At 34.9% G+C, this 18813-nt stretch overlaps 1 protein-coding gene across 2 annotated transcripts; it reads right to left on the bottom strand.

Moving 5' to 3' along the window:
- Window positions 1-17590: 17590 nt before the first annotated feature.
- On the bottom strand, window positions 17591-18437 carry LOC149209599 (uncharacterized). 2 transcript variants are annotated; one of them, XM_089394295.1, is made up of 3 exons: window positions 18256-18437; window positions 18072-18216; window positions 17591-17945 (listed from the first exon to the last, which is right to left on the bottom strand). In XM_089394295.1, exons 1-3 carry the CDS (start codon window positions 18374-18376, stop codon window positions 17882-17884), a joined length of 330 nt encoding a protein of 109 aa, XP_089250421.1. In that variant the 5' UTR covers window positions 18377-18437; the 3' UTR covers window positions 17591-17881. The 2 variants fall into 2 exon arrangements, with proteins under 2 accessions (XP_089250421.1, XP_089250420.1); XM_089394294.1 differs by having other exon boundaries at window positions 18072-18437.
- Window positions 18438-18813: the final 376 nt, after the last annotated feature.

The raw sequence follows: 18813 nt of genomic DNA, 5'->3' as shown, positions 1-18813 counted from the left end.
AATATAAGATTCATAAATGAATTACAACATAACTTTGATGCATAAACACATTTCATATCAGAAACAGAACGAAATTCCTTTTTATTGAAGTAACCTATAGATAAGGTGGAGAAATACGACCTGAGTCCTTCTCCGGCTCCAAGCGGAACCATCCTTTGGATTCGTCCTTTCCCGGCCTTCAGCAATCTTCCTCCATCACCAACGCAAGAATATCTCAAACAAGATGGGGGATATCTATAATTAAGGAAACAACGGTTTCTTGAAGCTTTGGGGAGTGCAGGAGGGACAGGGATTCTTCAGACTTGATCAGGGATAATCTCACTATAGTATCAATATCTCATCCTTTCTCCCTTAAGGCCTTCCCATGGAGGTTTATTTATACCTCTCCAAGTTATTTTTTTCAGATGGGAAACAGTTGGGGCATGGGCAATAGGAGGTGAGTAACAGGTAAAACTCGTGAACTCCGTCTGAAATTAAGGAAAATTAAATTTTTTAAGTGTTTTAACATATGTACATGGGCTGGGTATATGCTGACCCGCGTGTACACACTTTTATCACAGGGAAAAGTAGCGTATAAGGAATAAAACACTATTTTTTAAGATTTTGGACCAATTCTAGAAGGAAGGGTTTCCCTAGGCCATAAACAGAGCATCAGATCTACCAAGACTAGTAAATGGTGCTATAACAAGTAGGCTATTGGCTTATGTTATAACAGGGCCACTAGGAGGAAGACGCATTCCATTCTTTCGAGAGAATTTTGTTCCATAGTTGAGTAAATATAGCTATGAGAGATAGGAGGTAGAGAACGTAGAGAAGATATGTGCACTGTAGCCACCCATGGGCCACAAGCATTACTTCTTTGTACTTATAGCCATATTTTGAGACAGAGAAAGACAACGAAGTGACCTCACCTTTCAGTTGGGTTTTCTCCCAAAAGGGTTTCCCAGAGAGAATAGTTTATGTCTTGTGTGTGTGTGAGATTATTTTGTCATTCTCTACTTTTCTGCATAATTTTCATTCACATTCATGCACTAATTACAGTAAAATATACAAATATAGAAATTAAATAAAACTATAATAGTGTAGAATCTCAAATTTTTAATATAATAATATCAAATCTGTTGTGATGAACTATCCAGTGTAATATCCACGGTAGTTTATGGATCATTTGGTATCATAGAAGGTTTCTTTGTAGATTTAGTGAAGATTGCAAGGATCTAGATTGGCGGGGCCAAAAATCATAAAACCCTAATCATGGCCGACGAATCTCTAAACAAACCTCATAATCCTATAGACGTGAGGTTTTCGTGGCTCAAAAAACAAGTTGTGGATATAAACTGCAATGTAAACATCCTCATGGAGGCCCTTACGAATAAGCTAGAGATATTTATAGAATATGGGGTTTGAAAGCAGAGGAAAAATCAGAAAGAGGATCAGGAAATCGGGAAGATACAGAGAACTAGTCAAAGAAATAACCCAGAAAGGATCAACCTAGTTTGAGTGTTGTGAATCAATCCATGTTCAAAATGGAAGCAAAATTCGATATCAAGACATACCAAGGAAAGATGCACACTCTAAAGTTTAACCATTAGTTGCAACAATTGAAATTTTATTTCAGCGTCCATCAGATCAAGGAAGGGAAAAATATCTCATTCTCGTGGATGAAATTAGAGGACCACGCACTAACTTGGTGGGAGAGGCACACAAAACCCTAAGGTTGGAGGGTTAACCACGATTGACTAAGTGGAAGGATTTCAAAACCCTCATTAATCATATTTTTTGCCCATTAGGTACGTGGAGGATTAGTGGATCTGGTGGCATTACTTTAGGAAAAAGTTGGGCCAAAGTGTACATGAGTACACCACAGAATTCAGGAAGATGGCTATAATGTTGGGTATCTCTCCAAAGAACCCATACATACTCCTTAAGTATTTGGGGGGTCTACACCACCATTTTCATGAGAAAGTGACATTTTTCAAGCTCAAATTGGTGGACGAGGATTGTGTATAGGCACAACACCTAGAGAACATATGCCTAAAGAGAGCACAATCAAGTGGATCTAAGGAGATGGAGAAATAGGAAGCTTCTAAGAAGGGGAAGAGGAAGAAAAAAGGGGGAAAATATAAGAAGACAATAGTTATAGCACACCAGTGCAAATATCCTAGCAACCACTGCAACATCAATGGCCATACAGAGGAAAAATGCTGGAAATTGCATCCAAAGCTAAACCTAAAGAACAAGAGGAAAAATACCAAGAAGAAGAATATCATGGCCACTGATTCAAGAAACCAAGTTGAAAACAGCTTGGATGTGGATGAGAATATCATTTATATGTCAATACAGAAGGAGGTGAATCTGAGTAGCCTTCAACAACAGCAAGAGAAAGAAATAACCCAACTCTTCCATATAAAGATACAGGTCAAGAAGACAAATATTGATGCTCTATTTGACTTAGGATCACAGGTGAATCTCATTGCAATAGACCTAGTCAAGAAGTTGGAGTAGGAAGTTCGTGATCATATAAACCCATATCCATTGCAAAGGGTAAATAAGGATGCATAATTGAAGGTAAAAAAAGAGTATAAAATTAGATTTGTTGTCAGTGTTGATTTTATTGATGAAGTAGATCTAGATGTGGTTCCCCTTGATAAATATGGATTCATGTTTGGGAGTCCATACATGTACATGCGTGATGCAATATTCATGAGGAGAGCCAACCAGTATCAGCTCATTAATGATGAAAATCGTTCATCATCAACACACACAAAGGCAAGTCGAAAATCTCATTGGTAAGTGCCAACCAAGCCAAGAAATTGATAAGTTCCAAACAAGAAGCATGTTTTATTTTTTTAAGAGAAAGTCAGTATGAAGAGTAGTCAATAAGAGGCAACGCATCCCTGGAGGGGTGTACTAAGAAACATAAACAAAAATTGGAGGATTTATTACAGGCATACAAGGATGTGTTCCAAGAGCCTAAAGGGTTACCACCTAAGAGAGAAGTGGAACATGAGATCCAGCTATTTTCCAGACTCCCCATTTCCAAAGATTGGGTTGTACAGGCAGTACGTTATAAAGGCAAGTGTGGTGAAGAAACAGTTGTCGTAACTACTAGAACACAGTGTCATTCGATCGAGTACATCACCATGTGGGCCACCTATCATCATTGTATCAAAGAAGGATTGGACTTGGCGGATGTGTATAGATTACAGGGCATTGAAAAAAATCACGCTCAAGAACAGATACCCCCTGCCCAGGATAGAAGTTCTACTAGATCAGTTGCAGCAAGCAAAGCACTTCACCAAGCTCGACTTAAAGTATGGATATCACCAAGTTCGATTCAAAGAAGAAGATACATGGAATATTGTCATCAAAATAAGGAAAAGTTTGTATGAGTGGTTAGGTATGCCATTTGGCCTATGTAATGCACCAACTACATTTATGAGATTAATGAATGATGTAATGCATCCTTTTATAGATTTATTTGTTATTGTATATCTGGATGATATACTGGTATATTGTACTACCTAGGAGGAGCATATGTCACATTTGACGCAAGTGCTAGAAACATTGAAGAAGCACCAATTTCTAGTGAATCTCAAGAAGTGTGGTTTTGTTCAACACTCTTTGGTGTATCTGGGGTATGTGATCGGTGGAGGAGAACTAAAGATAAATCCTTCCAATATGGAGGGAATCATGAAATGGTCGATGCCTACTAATTTATCTAGGGTCAAGAATTTCATTGGGGAACACGGTACTTGAGGAAGTTCATAGCCTCATTTTCATTAGTAGCAGCACCACTCCACGCCATAACAAGTGGAAAGGATTTTCAGTGGGAAAAAGTTCAGCAAAGGGATTTCAAAGAGCTAAAGAATAATATCAACCAAGCTCCAATTCTAGGATTACCAAACTTGCAGCGACCCTTTTAGGTGGATATAGATGTGATTGGGTATGCTATAGGAGTTATCTTGATGCAGAGAGGAAGGCAGGTATGCTACCATTCTGAAGTATTTCATGGGGCAGTCCTTAACTACCCTACCTATGATAAGGAGATTTATGACATGGTGCAAGTTGTGAAGAAGTGGAAGCATGAGCTAATTGGAAAGGAGACAGTAATCCACATATATCAACAATTGTTACAATACTTTCACACTGAGAGTAAGCTATAGCGGGTCGTGGGTTACAAGTGGATGGGATTTCTACAACAATTTCATTTGGTGATCAAGTATAAGAAGGGAAGAATAATCAATTTGGTTGACATTCTTTCAAGGCCACCCACATCAAAGATCACATCTTTGGGGACTCTTATGCAAATGGATCCATTCACCCATGATGCATATAGAGAGACATATTTAGAAGATGAGGACTTAAAAGAGGTGTATCAGCAGTTCCAAAGTCAAATTCATGTACACGATAACGATAGCACGGTTGACAACCATATCCAGGATGGGTTACTCTACTTGCTGGATAACCTATTTGTTCCTAAAGGTGAGTGATTGCATCTGATCAGAGAGGATCACACATCTAAGGTTGCAAGGCACTTTGGTGTAGGGAATATCATGGCTAACTTGCAGAGGTATGTGTATTGGCCCAAGGTGCCAGAGAAGGTAGCTAGGTTCATAAGAGGATGCATGTTTTGTTGTAACAGCAGACCTAACAATAGGAAATAGGGTCTATATCATCCCTCACCTATACCTACTCATCCTTGGGAAATCATTTCCATACACTTTGTGGGAGTTTTACCGATAACCAGGAAGGGACATCACTACTTTTTCTTGGTAATTGACAGGTTCAAAGAGATGTGTGTTCTGATTCCCTGTAAAAAGACCATCAGCGTGTAAGAAGCAGCAAACTTGTTTTTTGGACAGGTCTGGGTGCACTTTGGGATACCAAGGAGCATAATTTCATACAAGGATACAATATTTCTTAGTGCATTATGGACTCCATTGTGCAAGAAGATCGACACAAAGTTGAATATATCTACAACATTCCATCCACAGATAGATGGGTTGAAAGAAGTAGTCAATAGGACTTTGGTGCAACTTCTGAGGGGATACAACTAGAAGCATCCAAAGACTGAGGATTAAAAGCTAGTTTATATACAACATTCTTAAAATAGAGAAGTCCACACTTCTATAGTAAATTCCCCATTTGAGACTTGTTTTGGATATTTTCCACCTTCACCCTTGGATTTTTCATATGGGAAACAAGGAGGAGTAAGGGAAGATCTTACAGGAGATGGTTTGAGGGCTAAAAATTTTATAGAGAATATTAGGCATATCCATATATAGGTACAAGAAACACTACAGAAGTCACAAAAGAAGTATAAGGTCAAGTAGGAGATAGAGTATGGTTTTAGTTGAACAAGGAGAGGTTGCATAGGCCTGGTAAGAAAATAAAGGCTATGAGATATGGTCCCTTTGAGATACTAGAAAAGGTGGGTGATAATGTCTATCAACTTACTTTACCACCATGTATGCACATTTACTCAGTTGTGAATGTAGAGAAACTGAAACTCTATGATCCTTCCATGATAGGTTAGGAAGAGGAACAAGTCCTAGCTTCTATGGAGGATTTGGCACCAGATGCTCACACAGAGTTAACATAAGAGACAATTTTGTAGAAGAGGTCTAGAAATACAAGACAGGGATATCATGACCTTTGGCAGATTGGATTGAAGGGACAACTTCCTAGAAAAGCTAACTGGTACACCAGAGAGAAGGTGGAGGAAAAAATTCTTTACATCATTCAGTAGAATCTTTTGGGGACCAAAATCCTCCCAAAATGAGGATGTGTGATCTAGATTGGATTGTTATATTATTTTTCATCCATCTCAATGCATTTGGAGTGGAAAAAGGGGAGGAATCAACTCACAAGACTGTTTTTACTAGTGGAACCCAACTTGGAAGAACGAGATCTAAAACATTTCAATAGCATTTTGAGACATCAAATGACTTTTTCTGGGGTAAAAATTTTCCACTTTCATGCCACGTCATTTCATGCTCTTCTACACACCAAAATATTTCGAATGGTGCAATAAGCACACCAATCGGAGTCTGTATGCAAAAGTTATGTCACTAAAAAGTTGACCTTATTGTTTTCACACCTATAATTTGGGAGGATGTCATGCCAGCCCCCATTATTCATGGAAAATAGGCTAGCCACATGATTATGATGTAAAATGATCTAGAAGAATCTATATTGTAACTCTAGTTAAGAGTTGATGTAGTCAAAATTAACCACTAGTAGGCTATCGGGATGTGTATAACTGAGCCACTAGGAGGAAGAGGCATTCGATTCTTTCCAAATCATTTTGTTCCATTAATGAGCAAAGATAGCCAGGAGAGATAGGAGGTACAGCACACAAAGAGGATCTATGCATTGTAGTAGCCCACGGGCCACAGGCATTACTTCTGTGTACCTGCAACCATATTTCTAGACAAAGAAAGAGAGTGAAGTGACCTCACCTTACAGCTGGGTTTTCTCCCGAAAGGGTTTCCAAGAGAGCATATTTTGTGTCTTATGTGTGTGTGAGCTTATTTTATTGGTCTCTACTCTTATGCATAATTTCCATTCGCATGCATGCACTAATTACAGTAAAATCTACACATCTAAAAATTAAATAAAATTGTAATAGTGTAGAATCTCATATTTTTAATATAATAATATCATATGTGTTGTAAGGAACTGTCCAGTGGAATATCCACGAAAGTTTACAGATCACTAAAGAATTTAAAATATAATCAATAATATAATAATAATAGTAATTAATATTAATATTATTATTAAAGAGACCAAAGAGTGTTATTAATGATATATATATATATATATATATATATATATATATATATATCTTAAAAAAGAAAGGATTTCTCCTATTCCAACTAAAAACTTTCCAAAATATCCCCAAAATCCATATGTATTTGCATCTTATTTTCATCTTAGATTCATTTTCACTTGGATTGACTTCTCGTCATCCTTGGAGAGTTGCTTTTTATCTTTTTTCCAACTTGGTTCCATTTCGAATTTTCCGAATAGTCTAACTTTCCAATTTTCTTTGTTTGTTTTTGTTGACATATTCATTCTTTGAAACCAGGGAAGGATCACCCTCATCCATTTCATCTGCCCAAGGAGGGGCATGATCAAACTTTTTTCCTGTAGGGAAATCCTCAAAGGGAATGGGCAAAGAATCACTCGTATCCAAAATTGTATGCACACCATTGAAATCCTATTCCTCAAGGGAATTCATCTAAGAAGAACTTGGGGAAGAATTCAATTTACTATCTTTTACTAAAATGTCATAAGCTTCTACATTATTGCTTATCTGAACTTGGCTTGTTGTTAGAAATTTTGATTCTATTTGGAATTTGTCTACTTTGCTAGGGGTTGAAGGAAGATCCTCTTTTTAGATTGTTTAGTAATATTAGTTTCTGCCCTCCCACCAATGAGTTTTATGACTGGTATTCTCAGCTTTATTCTCATTGGAACAAGATTTGAGAGGAAAACTAGTCTCATAGCCATCCCTACAACGAAAAGATATATTTTTGTAATCTAGTTTTTACATCCATATATATATCGAGGACTTCTTAACTTGATTTTATTTGGAAAACCTTTACTGAAATTCATTTCCACACATATGCAAGCATATGTGGACTTCAAATAGAGTTTTGTATCATCACTTCAGTAGTAGAAACTACCTAAATCATTACCAATTGTAGTCAAAGAAGCATGATTTGACAAATGCAAAGGAATATTAAGGAGCCTTACTGAAATCAAGTAGTCGATATTGAAGCAGTGAGGGGGTTAAAAGAGGGAAACCAAGGGTGCATAGAGAGCCCTTCCCTACCCCATAACCATGGGAAAAATATGGAAATCAAAGTTTTGTCTTCAACTTTGTTAGATACAAGAACAAAAAAACCTCTTGCCAATGGGTAGATGTTTAGAGCATAAAAAATTAGAGCCTTCCATTTCTCAGAAATCCAGGAATAAAGGTCAATGAACCTTGGCCATAGACCATTGAACTTGAAAAATAATCCAACTTATCAAAAGAAAATTGCCTCATTAAGAGCCTCAACCACTACTAGCATCTCAATCATAAGAGCTTCAAAAACTAGAATCACGGAGGAGAGGGGTTCAGAAGCAAGTTTCGGAAAGTCATTAACAGAAGAAGAAGGCAACCTTGGAGGATGGAAACACAAAGAAACCCTCAAAACATCTCATAATGATAATGGGGTAGAGGAAACAATCTTGGTGACTACAGAGGATGAATTTGCATGAGAACTGTCAACATTTGATTCCACAACTAGGATCTTGATTCCACCCAATGAAGCAGGGGATTTAAGTGAACTCTTCCAAAAATCTGTAGAAATTAACAAGGAGAGCATAACGGAAGGAAGAGGAAACACAATAGTCATGACCACTTGAGAATATGATGATTCAGATGCCATATGGACCATAAAATGCAAAGACAACAAGAGGGGTGACCGACTAAGGCCAAACCCTAGCTACCACGACATAGGAGGAATGCTTTTCCATTTTTATTTATAATAATATTAATGTTCTTGAAATAATAATAATATTATTATTATTATTAATATTAATATTGTTATTAAAATAATATAAATAATAATAATTCATACTGTCATTCGAAACAATATTATTATTTTTCAATGGTAATATTTTTACTCAAAATTTTAATTAATTATTACCATCATTCTAAATTGAATTCTTAATTAATATTAATATAAATATTAATGTTAGGGTCCATAGAGTAAAAACTAGATAAATTAATAAAATTATTATTCTAATTATATTATTCTTGTGAATATTAATCAAGTACTAAAATTGTTATAAAGGGAAAATCTCAAAAGAGAAATGGGGAAGGGAAAAAGGGGGACACGAAAGAGGCAAAGCACAAGGCTACGTCAAAGAGTAAGGTTACACATAAGCTTAAGTCCATTTTCTTGGCTAAAATTGTTAATGTTCTTCTCAATTTTGATGAATTCACTAATGAGACGAGCAATGCGGAAGGGTATAGATACAAAAATTATAGTTTCGTCAAAGTGGATGAGGTGCTTGGTGCTATGAGAGTGTTCATGAATGGTCGATTTAGAGATATTTTTATGGATATTTTCAGCCATGTGCTCTTTAATACGAGCCTTAAAAGATATTATGTTTGGCCTATGTAATATTTTTCACAGGAAAAGGGTGATTCGGGTGGATATTGGTGCCCACTCGCCTATTCCACTTGGACCCCCACCACTGTTTCTTTCAGTTTTTCAGTTTCCTTAATTGTAACACAATTTACTATTTTTGGCAGTTTTTCAGGTCCTGAATTTCCGAAGTCGTTTTGAGGCTATAAACAAAGGTTTTTTGGAACACAATCAAACATTGGTGTTTGATTGATCGTTATACTCAAAAGTTGTAGTCCTCATATAGATCTTTCTAATGAGGTATTGTGCATGTTAAATGGAGATCATATGCCAAAGTTACAACCCCGAGAAGTTAATGTACCAATTTACCCAAACAGGGCCCATAGTTTTAACACTTCACCTCCTAGGGTTAGGTTTTTGGATGTTTAGGCTTTTTCCTTGTTTCTCAATAATAAGTATGCCTTTGAGCCTCATTATAACATAGTTCATAGGCATGTAGCTACCACATTTCTTCTCTTAGATAAGCTACCATCATTCGAGCTAGTTTATTTCCATTTTTGTATATAAGCATATTTCAGTTCTTTGATATTAATGAAATCAAGTTTTATTTATGTTTCATCTCTACATATATATGTATTTATGTATCTTGTTGTGTTCATGCATTAGTCTGGATCAAAGGTATTTCATCGACTCTAGGGCCAAGCAAGGGGGCATATTTGTCTTTAATAGGCCTAAAGGGTTGTCTTAGGGTGGTTTGGGGTTTGAATTTTTTTTTTAATATTCTTATTTCATAGGATCTTCGAAATTTGGTTAGTAACACCATGAATGTAAGGAAATGTAATTTTGGTTAAGTGGGGAGATGAAGAATTGGTTTAAGCTTTAGGATTGAGGGCTAAGTGAAACAATTTTCTGATTTGGGAGGCAATAGTCTTTGGTTTGGAGGGCTTTGTTAAAGTTGAGACATTCCTTTTTAAAGTGTTGTGGATTAGATATGTGAAGGGTTCAATTCACTAAGGAGTTATGGATTGTTTTTTTTTTAGTTAGGTGGTGATGGGAATGACCATGAAGGTATCTATAAGTATGAGTCATTTTCCTATACCATTGATAGAAGAAGGAGCCATTCAGAATTTTAGACACAAGAACTTTGAGGAACAAAAGGGAGTTTTTGACTTCTATTTCCATGGTAAACTGAATATGGCAAGATATTTTGTTAAGGTGGTTAAGAAAAGAATGCAAAGCTGGGATGGCATGGGACCAAACAATAAATATATCATCAACAAACCACCTTCAACATTAAGGTTCTAAATGGAAGCTATCTAAGTCTCAAGATTCAAAGGATTCTATGAAGATGTCGGATACTACTAGGCAAAAGGAATGAACCCGTGGTAGTTCCTTTAGTTTTTTCATAAAAAACACCTTTAAAGGAAAAGAAGTTAGAGAAAAGACAAATTATGTTCAAGGTAAGGGTTTCAGAATTAACCAAGTTAGTAGTTATTTCAATCGCCTCATGAATGGTAATTTTAGTAAAGAGGGAGGCAGCATAAAAACTAACAAAGACATAAAGCTTATCTAGATGGAGTTGTTTAATGTTAGTAATAAAATACGATGAATATTTGATAAACGAAGAGGTTTTCCTAATGAAGGGTTAGATCTTTTGATCAAGTCATCAGGATAAGGTGTAAGTGGGCGCGCTAATTATTAGAGATCCAGAGAGATGCACAAGAATGAAACCATTTCTCATTGATCAAATTGCTTGGACAACCAGTACATTATATAGGCACACATAGAAAACCTCTAGGACAATCTAGATCCAAATAATTCGGATCACCAACTCACAACACAAACTACGAAGACACAAATCATGAAAAATAAACTGAAACACTAACTATGAGAACATAGCTCATCAAATCTAGCTGGACTCACCATTTTGACATTACTCCAACACCCCCCCTTAATGGAGAAATGGATTTTCAACAATGCCTTTTTGTTGTCTACATATTTCAAAGTTCATATTTCCAAGAGGCTTGGTGAAGATGTAAGCTACACTCTCACTTGTATTACAATAGACTAAATGAATCTCATTTTATTGTATCTTTTCCCTTACAAAATAATGTTGGACTTCAATTTGTTTTGTTCTGGCATGATAAATTAGATTATTTGCCAACTTAATAGAACTTTGGTTGTCACATTTGATACATGTTGGTCCTCTCTTTTTTTGTCCAATATCTTTAAGAATCCTCCTTAACCAAATAGATTCACAAGTTGCATTGATCAAGGCTTTGTATTCTTCTTCTATGGATGACAAAGAAACAATTGGTTGTTTCTTGCTACTCCATGATACGATCCCTGATCCTAAATTGAATGCATACACATAGTTTGATATTCTATCATCAAGATTTCTCGCCCAATCTGAATCAAAAAAACCTGCCAACTCAACATCAGATTCATCAGTATACAAAATACGAAAATAAAGTGTTTCTTTCAGATATCGAAGGACTTTATTTGTTGCTTTCGAATGGCTTTTACAAGGCTTAGCCATAAACTAACTAAGGATGCTAACAATATTCTATATCTGGCCTGGTAGTGGTGAGGTAGTCCAAAATGCCCACCAATTGATGATACAAATTTCCATTCACCTCTTTAGATCCATCATCATTGTACAAATTAGAATTATGTTCCAAAGGTGTAGACATTGGTTTGCATTCAAACATATGAAATCTTTCAAGGATTGTATTTACATATTTTCTTTGTGTGATTATTGTCCTACCATATTCCCTCCAAATTTCAAGACCCAGACAATAATGAAATTCACCAAGATCCTTCATTTCAAATATTTGTGACCACTGAATTTTAATTTCTTCAATCAACTTGAATGTAGTGCTTGTTATGATAACATCATCAACATATAAAGATATCAAGGCAATATTCCCATCTTCATCTTTCTTGATGTACAAGTTAGGATCACTAATTCTTCTCACAAATCCTTTTTCATAAAAGAATGAATCAATTTCAGATAGCAAGATCTTGGTGCTTGTTTCAAACCATACAAAGCTTTCTTTAACCTTAAAACAAGATGCTCATGCCCCTATTTTACAAACCCTTCAGGATGAACCAAAGAAACTTCTTCTTTTAATTCACCATTCAAGAAAGCAGATTTGACATCCAACTGATGTATTTTCCAATTTTATTTTGTAGCTAATGAAATCATGATTCTAATTGTATTAAGTTTAGCTATAGGTGCAAAAGTATTTTCATAATAAATGCCTTCTTTTTTTCAATAGCCTTTTGCAACCAATCTAGATTTATACTTATCAATATTGCCATCAGCGTTAAACTTTGGTTTGAACAACTATTTGCATCGTATGGGAACTTTATCTTTGGGCAATTATGTTAATTCCCATGTGTCATTCTTCATTATATAGTTATATTCCTCATTGATTGTATCTCTCCATTCTTTATATTCTTTAGCTTCTTCATAACTTTAAGGTTCTACAACATTCATTACATGAAACATCAATGCATAATCTTTATACCTTATAGGAGGTTGAATTTGACATGATGTCTTCCTTGTAGTTATACTTCTTTCATCCTTATTTCTTCTTTGTGGAGTCTCTTGTCCTCTTCTTGGAGTGTCATGACTGCTAGATGCTTCCTTCTCTTGAACTTGTTCTTGTTCAAAACTTGCTTCTATTTTGACATAATCACCAATATCATGCCATACAACTGTATTATTCATTTTATCACCTATAACTACATTTTCATGAAACACCGCATCCCTACTTGCAAGAAATCTATGTGAATTGGGATCAAACAACTTGTATTTTTTTTATCATCACAATAACTAATGAATGTGCACTTAATTTATTTTCCATCAAGTTTTCTTCTTTCATATTTTGGAATATGAGAAAATTCCTTGCATCCAAACACAATTAAATGATTCACTTTTGGTTTATATCTATAAAATGTTTCAAAATGTGTTTTCAGATCTAAACTTTTGGTTGGACTCGTATTTTTCAAATAAACATCAGTACTAATGGCTTCACCCCAAAAACCATTAGAGATATGTTTACCATGAAGCAAAGCACGTGCACATTCCATTAGTGTTTTTCTTTTCCTCTTAGCAACTCCATTTTGTTGAGGTGTATGAGGTACTATAAATTGTTGCAGAATCCCATGAGTTTTACAATTTTGATTGAATGCTCTTGATTTGTATTCTCCCCCCTGATTAGATTTGAGAATTTTGATTTATTTCCCATTTTTTTTCCACCATGTTTTTGAATTCCTTAAAATACTCAAAAACATCACTTTTCTTTCTTATGAAATAGACCGATGTATATCTAGATCTGTCATCAACAAAAATAATAAATTACAATGCTCCTCCAAGAAATCTAGTTTGCATAGGTCCACACACATCAGTATGAATTAATGCAAGTATTTATCTTTGTCTTTTTTCTTCATGTACTGGAAATTCCCCTCTATGTTGCTTGCCAAGTGCACATGCTTCACATTAACCATGATTATTCTTCCTAACACGAAGACCTTCAACCATTGGTTTTTTTTTAAGTAACATTAAATCATTGTGATTTAAATTCCTATACCTTTGATGTCATAACTCTTTTGTTGACATTGGTGTAGATGCCAATGCTTGATGCCATGTCCTGGTCACATCCACCTTATACACGCCTCCAACTCTGGTACCTGTGGCAATAACCTTGTAGCAATCTTGGATATCCTTAACAACAAACTGTGATTTTACAAATTCCACCTTTAGATCTTGATCAACAATAGTATAAATAGAAATTAAATTCTTTTTGATACCAGGAACATACATCACATCATGGATCTGTCTCTCTTGTCCATTAGGAAACATCACGCCTATTATTCCATAACCTTGAACTTTAAGGGATCTGTTATCTACTAGATAAACACATGTTCCATCAATGTTCTCATGATATTCATCGAACCAACCTTTATTACAAGACATATGGAGTGATGCACCAGAATCAATGAACCAAGCATTCACATCGTTAGTCTCAATGCAGCGTCAAAAACAAACAATCTGAGATTTTAAATCCATCATTGATTGAGGTTTCTTTGTCCACAAAATTCCCATTATGTCTTATGTTTCTCTATTTAGAGTCATTATATTTCCTTTTATAGAAATCTTTAGCATGATGTCCAGGTTTGCCACAATAATAACAATCATCATTTCTCTTATCATGAACTGGAAATTTAGATTGTGTCATACCTTTCTTCTTTGCTTGAAACTTGTCTCCTTTTCTTTTGTCCCATTTCTTTCCTTTGTATGGCTTCTTACCCTTGGCCACCAATGCCAAATCTGAATTGTTTGAGCCCAAATTGAAGTTCTTCATCCTCTCTTCGTCTTGTAGAAGAATACTTGTCAATTCATCAAAAATAGGAGGCTTCTCTCTAACTCAAAAACTTGAAACAAAAATTTGATAATCTTGCACTAAGACATTTATTGTGATGGTGACCAAGTCAGTGTTGGACACCTTTTCACCAATGTCTCCTGACTTATCACTTAGCTCTTTAACACCGGAAAATAAATTGCTTATACTTTCATTGATTTCCATAATTGACAAAATCTCGATCTTAAAGAAAAAAGGTCGATTGGTATTAGATGTTTCATACAAGCTTTTGAGAACATCCCATGTTTCTTTGGATGTTTTGGAGTCCCTAATATGAAGAATGATGTTGTCCTTAACTAACATTCGTAGCAATACCTTCGCGTTTTTTTCTCATTTTTCCCAATCTGGAATGGTTGCAGCAACGGTGAGTTTGAGCTCTGCCCCACTCACTATGGGATACAAATTATTTCTCTCCAATACCTTAAATTTCTAATTTGGATAATTTCCTGTGAACCCATTCAAATTCACCAAATCCAAAACCAAATATACAAGATCTAAAGAATCAAACTCAATCTTACTTCAAACTAAACTAATTATAAAATCTTAAAAAAAAACTCCTTATTTCTCCCTTTTTACGAAACACAATTTACACTCCAAAAAAATACCTTCATATAAATTATTTTCACCAAAAGAAATTTTTTTTTGCCATCAAAATAGTTTTAATCCCTTATGTCTCCATATAAAAACTAACTCAAAACAAGTGATACGAACTCACTTAAACCAAAGAGGCTTTGACTTTATAGATTAGCTTTCTTTGAAAATAAAATCAAACTTTTGACCTCACACAACGCGTCGTGGACAGAATGTGGGTCAATAAAATATTCCTTTCACGTTAGTCGTAATGCACACCCTCCAGCAAGATGAATTACACACTGCGACTTGCGGCGACTATATACTTCTACGGGCTTCTCTGCTCACGGCCAATGTAGTTACATGCAGACCCTTAACAAATTTTCTAACTTGGTGACAGCACAATTGCTTCAAAAAAAACCTCCTCCGCCTGCTTGGAACCGATATGATATACGGAACCTGTAACAAGGTCGAACAATGCTTCCCACCTGTAGATTTAGATGACCAAACAGAAAGCAAGGCCCTTGATTTTACACAATGGTTGCAGACAACCAACCGAAAAAAAACTTTCGAGCAACACGGTAACAACAAGATCTCACAGCTCTCAATCTCACCACCCTCATAGATTTGGGCCCTTTTGCTCTCAGGTCTGAAGTCTTACTAGATTTCCTTCTCTAATTCTAATATTATAGTAGAGAATTAGAGAGATGCATAAGAATGAAACTATTTATCATTGATCAAATTGTTTGAACAATCAGTAAATTATATAAACATACGTTGAAAATTTGTAAATTATATAAACATACATTGACAATTTTTAAGATAATCTAGATACAAATAATTTAGATCACAGACTCACAACACAAACTACAAAGACTAAAATAAATTTAAACACTTAATACAAAAATATAGTTCATCAACTCTTATCTAAACTCACCATTTCAACATTATTCCAACACCAATGTCACTAACGATAGTCTTAGGAACATGTCTTTCTTGTGGATTTTAAATAGAGTCTTAGGGAGATATCTTTCTTGTGGATTTTAAACAGACCATAGATCTTAGGAAATATCTTTCTTGTGGATTTTAAACAGACCACAGATTTTGGGGGACTGTGAGGGTTGAGGTGGATTAAGAAATCCTTGGATAGTATGATTAAAAGAAGAGGATTTGATTGCATTGGTCACGACTTTAATGATGGAGATAGGGATTTTAGAAAGAGGTTTATAGAAGGAGAAGGAACAGAGTTTAAACATTTTCCATTCATGGTTGGATGAATTCACAACGGCTGTATGATTTCCCTTATCTACTTATAAGATGAGCGATTTGAGATTATTGTTAAGGTTTCTCATGGATAACGATTTGAGATAATTGTTAAGGTTTTTTTTTATGGATAACGATTTGAGATTATTGTTAAGGTTTCTTATGGATAATTTTTCCTCATTTGAGATATTGAGTTTGAAAACGTGTAAACCAAAATTAAGATTATTATATTATATTATATGATACTAGTAATTATATATAAAAATTAATAATTATTTTTTTAATATTAAAAAAATATAATAAGATTTTCATTTATTAAGTGAAAAATTTTAATTTATAAATTGATTTTGTTATATAATTAGTTAATATCATGATTTATCAATACTCCATACTTAATATAACATGTGTTGATATCATTATTTTTTAATAAATTAATTTGAGTTAAATTAAGTAAAATAACTAATTCGAAAATAAATCTTAACCTTTGATATGTGTATACACAAGAACATTACTACATATTTCATAGAAATTATATCTCAGTCATCCACTCAAATATTAAAGATAGAGGCTTTAAAATTTTAATTGAAATATCAATAATTATTTCGTGAATTGTGTGGATTTAATATTCTATTTTCCATTTTTAATTAATTTAGTTAATTGAAAAAAAAAAATCAGGTGAACAAGTATCATATGAAGTGAGTCACCACTTTTTTTCCATGTGGTATTAATATCCTATGGTATTATAATAAAACCAAATATAAATTTTGAATATTCATAGTAAAGTGATATAAGTGTTTTGATTCTTATTACGATTGATGCCTATCAATATTTACCACCCATTTAATTTATATAATTATATTTCATAATTAAATTTTTAAATAAACATACCTATAACCTAATCAATTTTTTCAAATATATATAATATGATATCAAACCTAAATTAATTAATTAATTATATATATATATATATATATATATAAATAATTAAAAAAAAATATGTAATTTTTTTATCAATCGTATAGAATTTTAATTTTAATTTAGTATTAGTATTCATTCATTCTCTTTTCGTAACAAAAAAGATAATTTATATTTCAAACTAATTTTCATCCGCAGCACAGAGAAATTTATCAATCCATCAGAGCATAGCATCATCAAATATATCCACCATCCAGCAAGAGGGAAAATAAACTCCTTTGAAACATAGATAAAATAATATATGTTCAGCCTTAATGGCCTATCCTGATCGGAAGGCCCAAAGTCTGTCGTTATCTTAAATAAAGTTCCATAGTTCCAACCAATGATACAAACAGTGAATCCTCAATCAAAATGACGTGCTACTATGAAGAACAGACTGCATTATTAGAGCAGAATCAGCATTCTAAATAATGTAAGTAGTAGGTATAACACATTAGAGCACTTGCAGTAAACAAATATGTCGCTGATCGGCCCTTTATTTAGCTTTTTCTTTTGTCACGGACGAGGAGGAGGAGGACCGTCTCCCGGACACAACCAACAGCAAAACAGGAAGTAAAAACTGTTTCAGACACCCATTTCTGTCAGTATCACGTCCAACTCAATAAACCAAAATCAAACAACCAAAAACAGAAAGATTCCATAGTTTCAAATCTAGGAAAATGGCCAATTAATAAAATAGATTTACCATGCATCCAAACAACCGAAAGGTCCCCAGCCGCCGCCGCCGCCACCAGGACCAGGAGGGGGAGGATCAGGACCTCCTCCGCCGCCACCAGGACCAGGAGGGGGAGGATCAGGACCGCCCCCACCTCCACCGCCGCCACCAGGACCTCCACCGCCGCCAGGACCTCCACCGCCGCCACCAGGACCACGAGGGGGAGGATGAGGACCGCCTCCACCTCCACCGCCGCCACCAGAACCAGGAGAGGGAGGATGAGGACCGCCCCCACCTCCAGGGCCTGGATGTGGAGGACCTCCCTGAAAATCCATCTTCAAATTTTTATCACAATCACAGTAATAATTTCTTTCTTGACACTATTTAGATTTACACTCTATCAGTTCTGTATTCAGAATCGTAGACAGAATGACTTTATATTGATCTGTGGGAGTGCCCATGGTGACTAGTTTTACACGGCAGTCTCAAACTAACAAACAGGTAAAAGGCTGTAACACGACAGCTAATTGCAGCCTTGCACGGTAAGAAAGATGATAATAGTGCACGTATTCTTTCTATAAAGAAAGTAGATGTGTACTTGAGAATAAGACCTACCGTTCAACATGTCGGTTCGAATCCCTTCTTACCAGCATTTAAATATCATTCTTTTTCTTTTTTTAGGCGGGAAATAATTTGTTTATATAAAATTCAATATTGTGAAAAAATAGGAGTATACATTTGATTAACATATGATTTATTTTTATTTTTTCTA

The sequence above is a fragment of the Pinus tabuliformis genome, chromosome 1_2, assembly GCF_031772625.1.
Source record: "Pinus tabuliformis cultivar Carrire ecotype Pingquan chromosome 1_2, CPIR1, whole genome shotgun sequence".
Classification (NCBI taxonomy): Eukaryota; Viridiplantae; Streptophyta; class Pinopsida; order Pinales; family Pinaceae; genus Pinus; species Pinus tabuliformis.
The sequence above is the reverse complement of the archived record's forward strand: the minus strand, read 5'-3'. Positions and strand labels throughout refer to the sequence as shown.

What these genes read in the sequence shown, in the direction of transcription:
- LOC149209599 (XM_089394294.1), bottom strand. Translation starts at nt 18,376, where the DNA reads ATGGATTTTCAGGGAGGTCCTCCACATCCAGGCCCTGGAGGTGGGGGC. An exon ending in TTCGGTTGTTTGGATGCATG is followed by an intron (nt 17,946 to 18,071) that starts GTAAATCTATTT and finishes TGTCTGAAACAG; the next exon opens with TTTTTACTTCCTGTTTTGCT.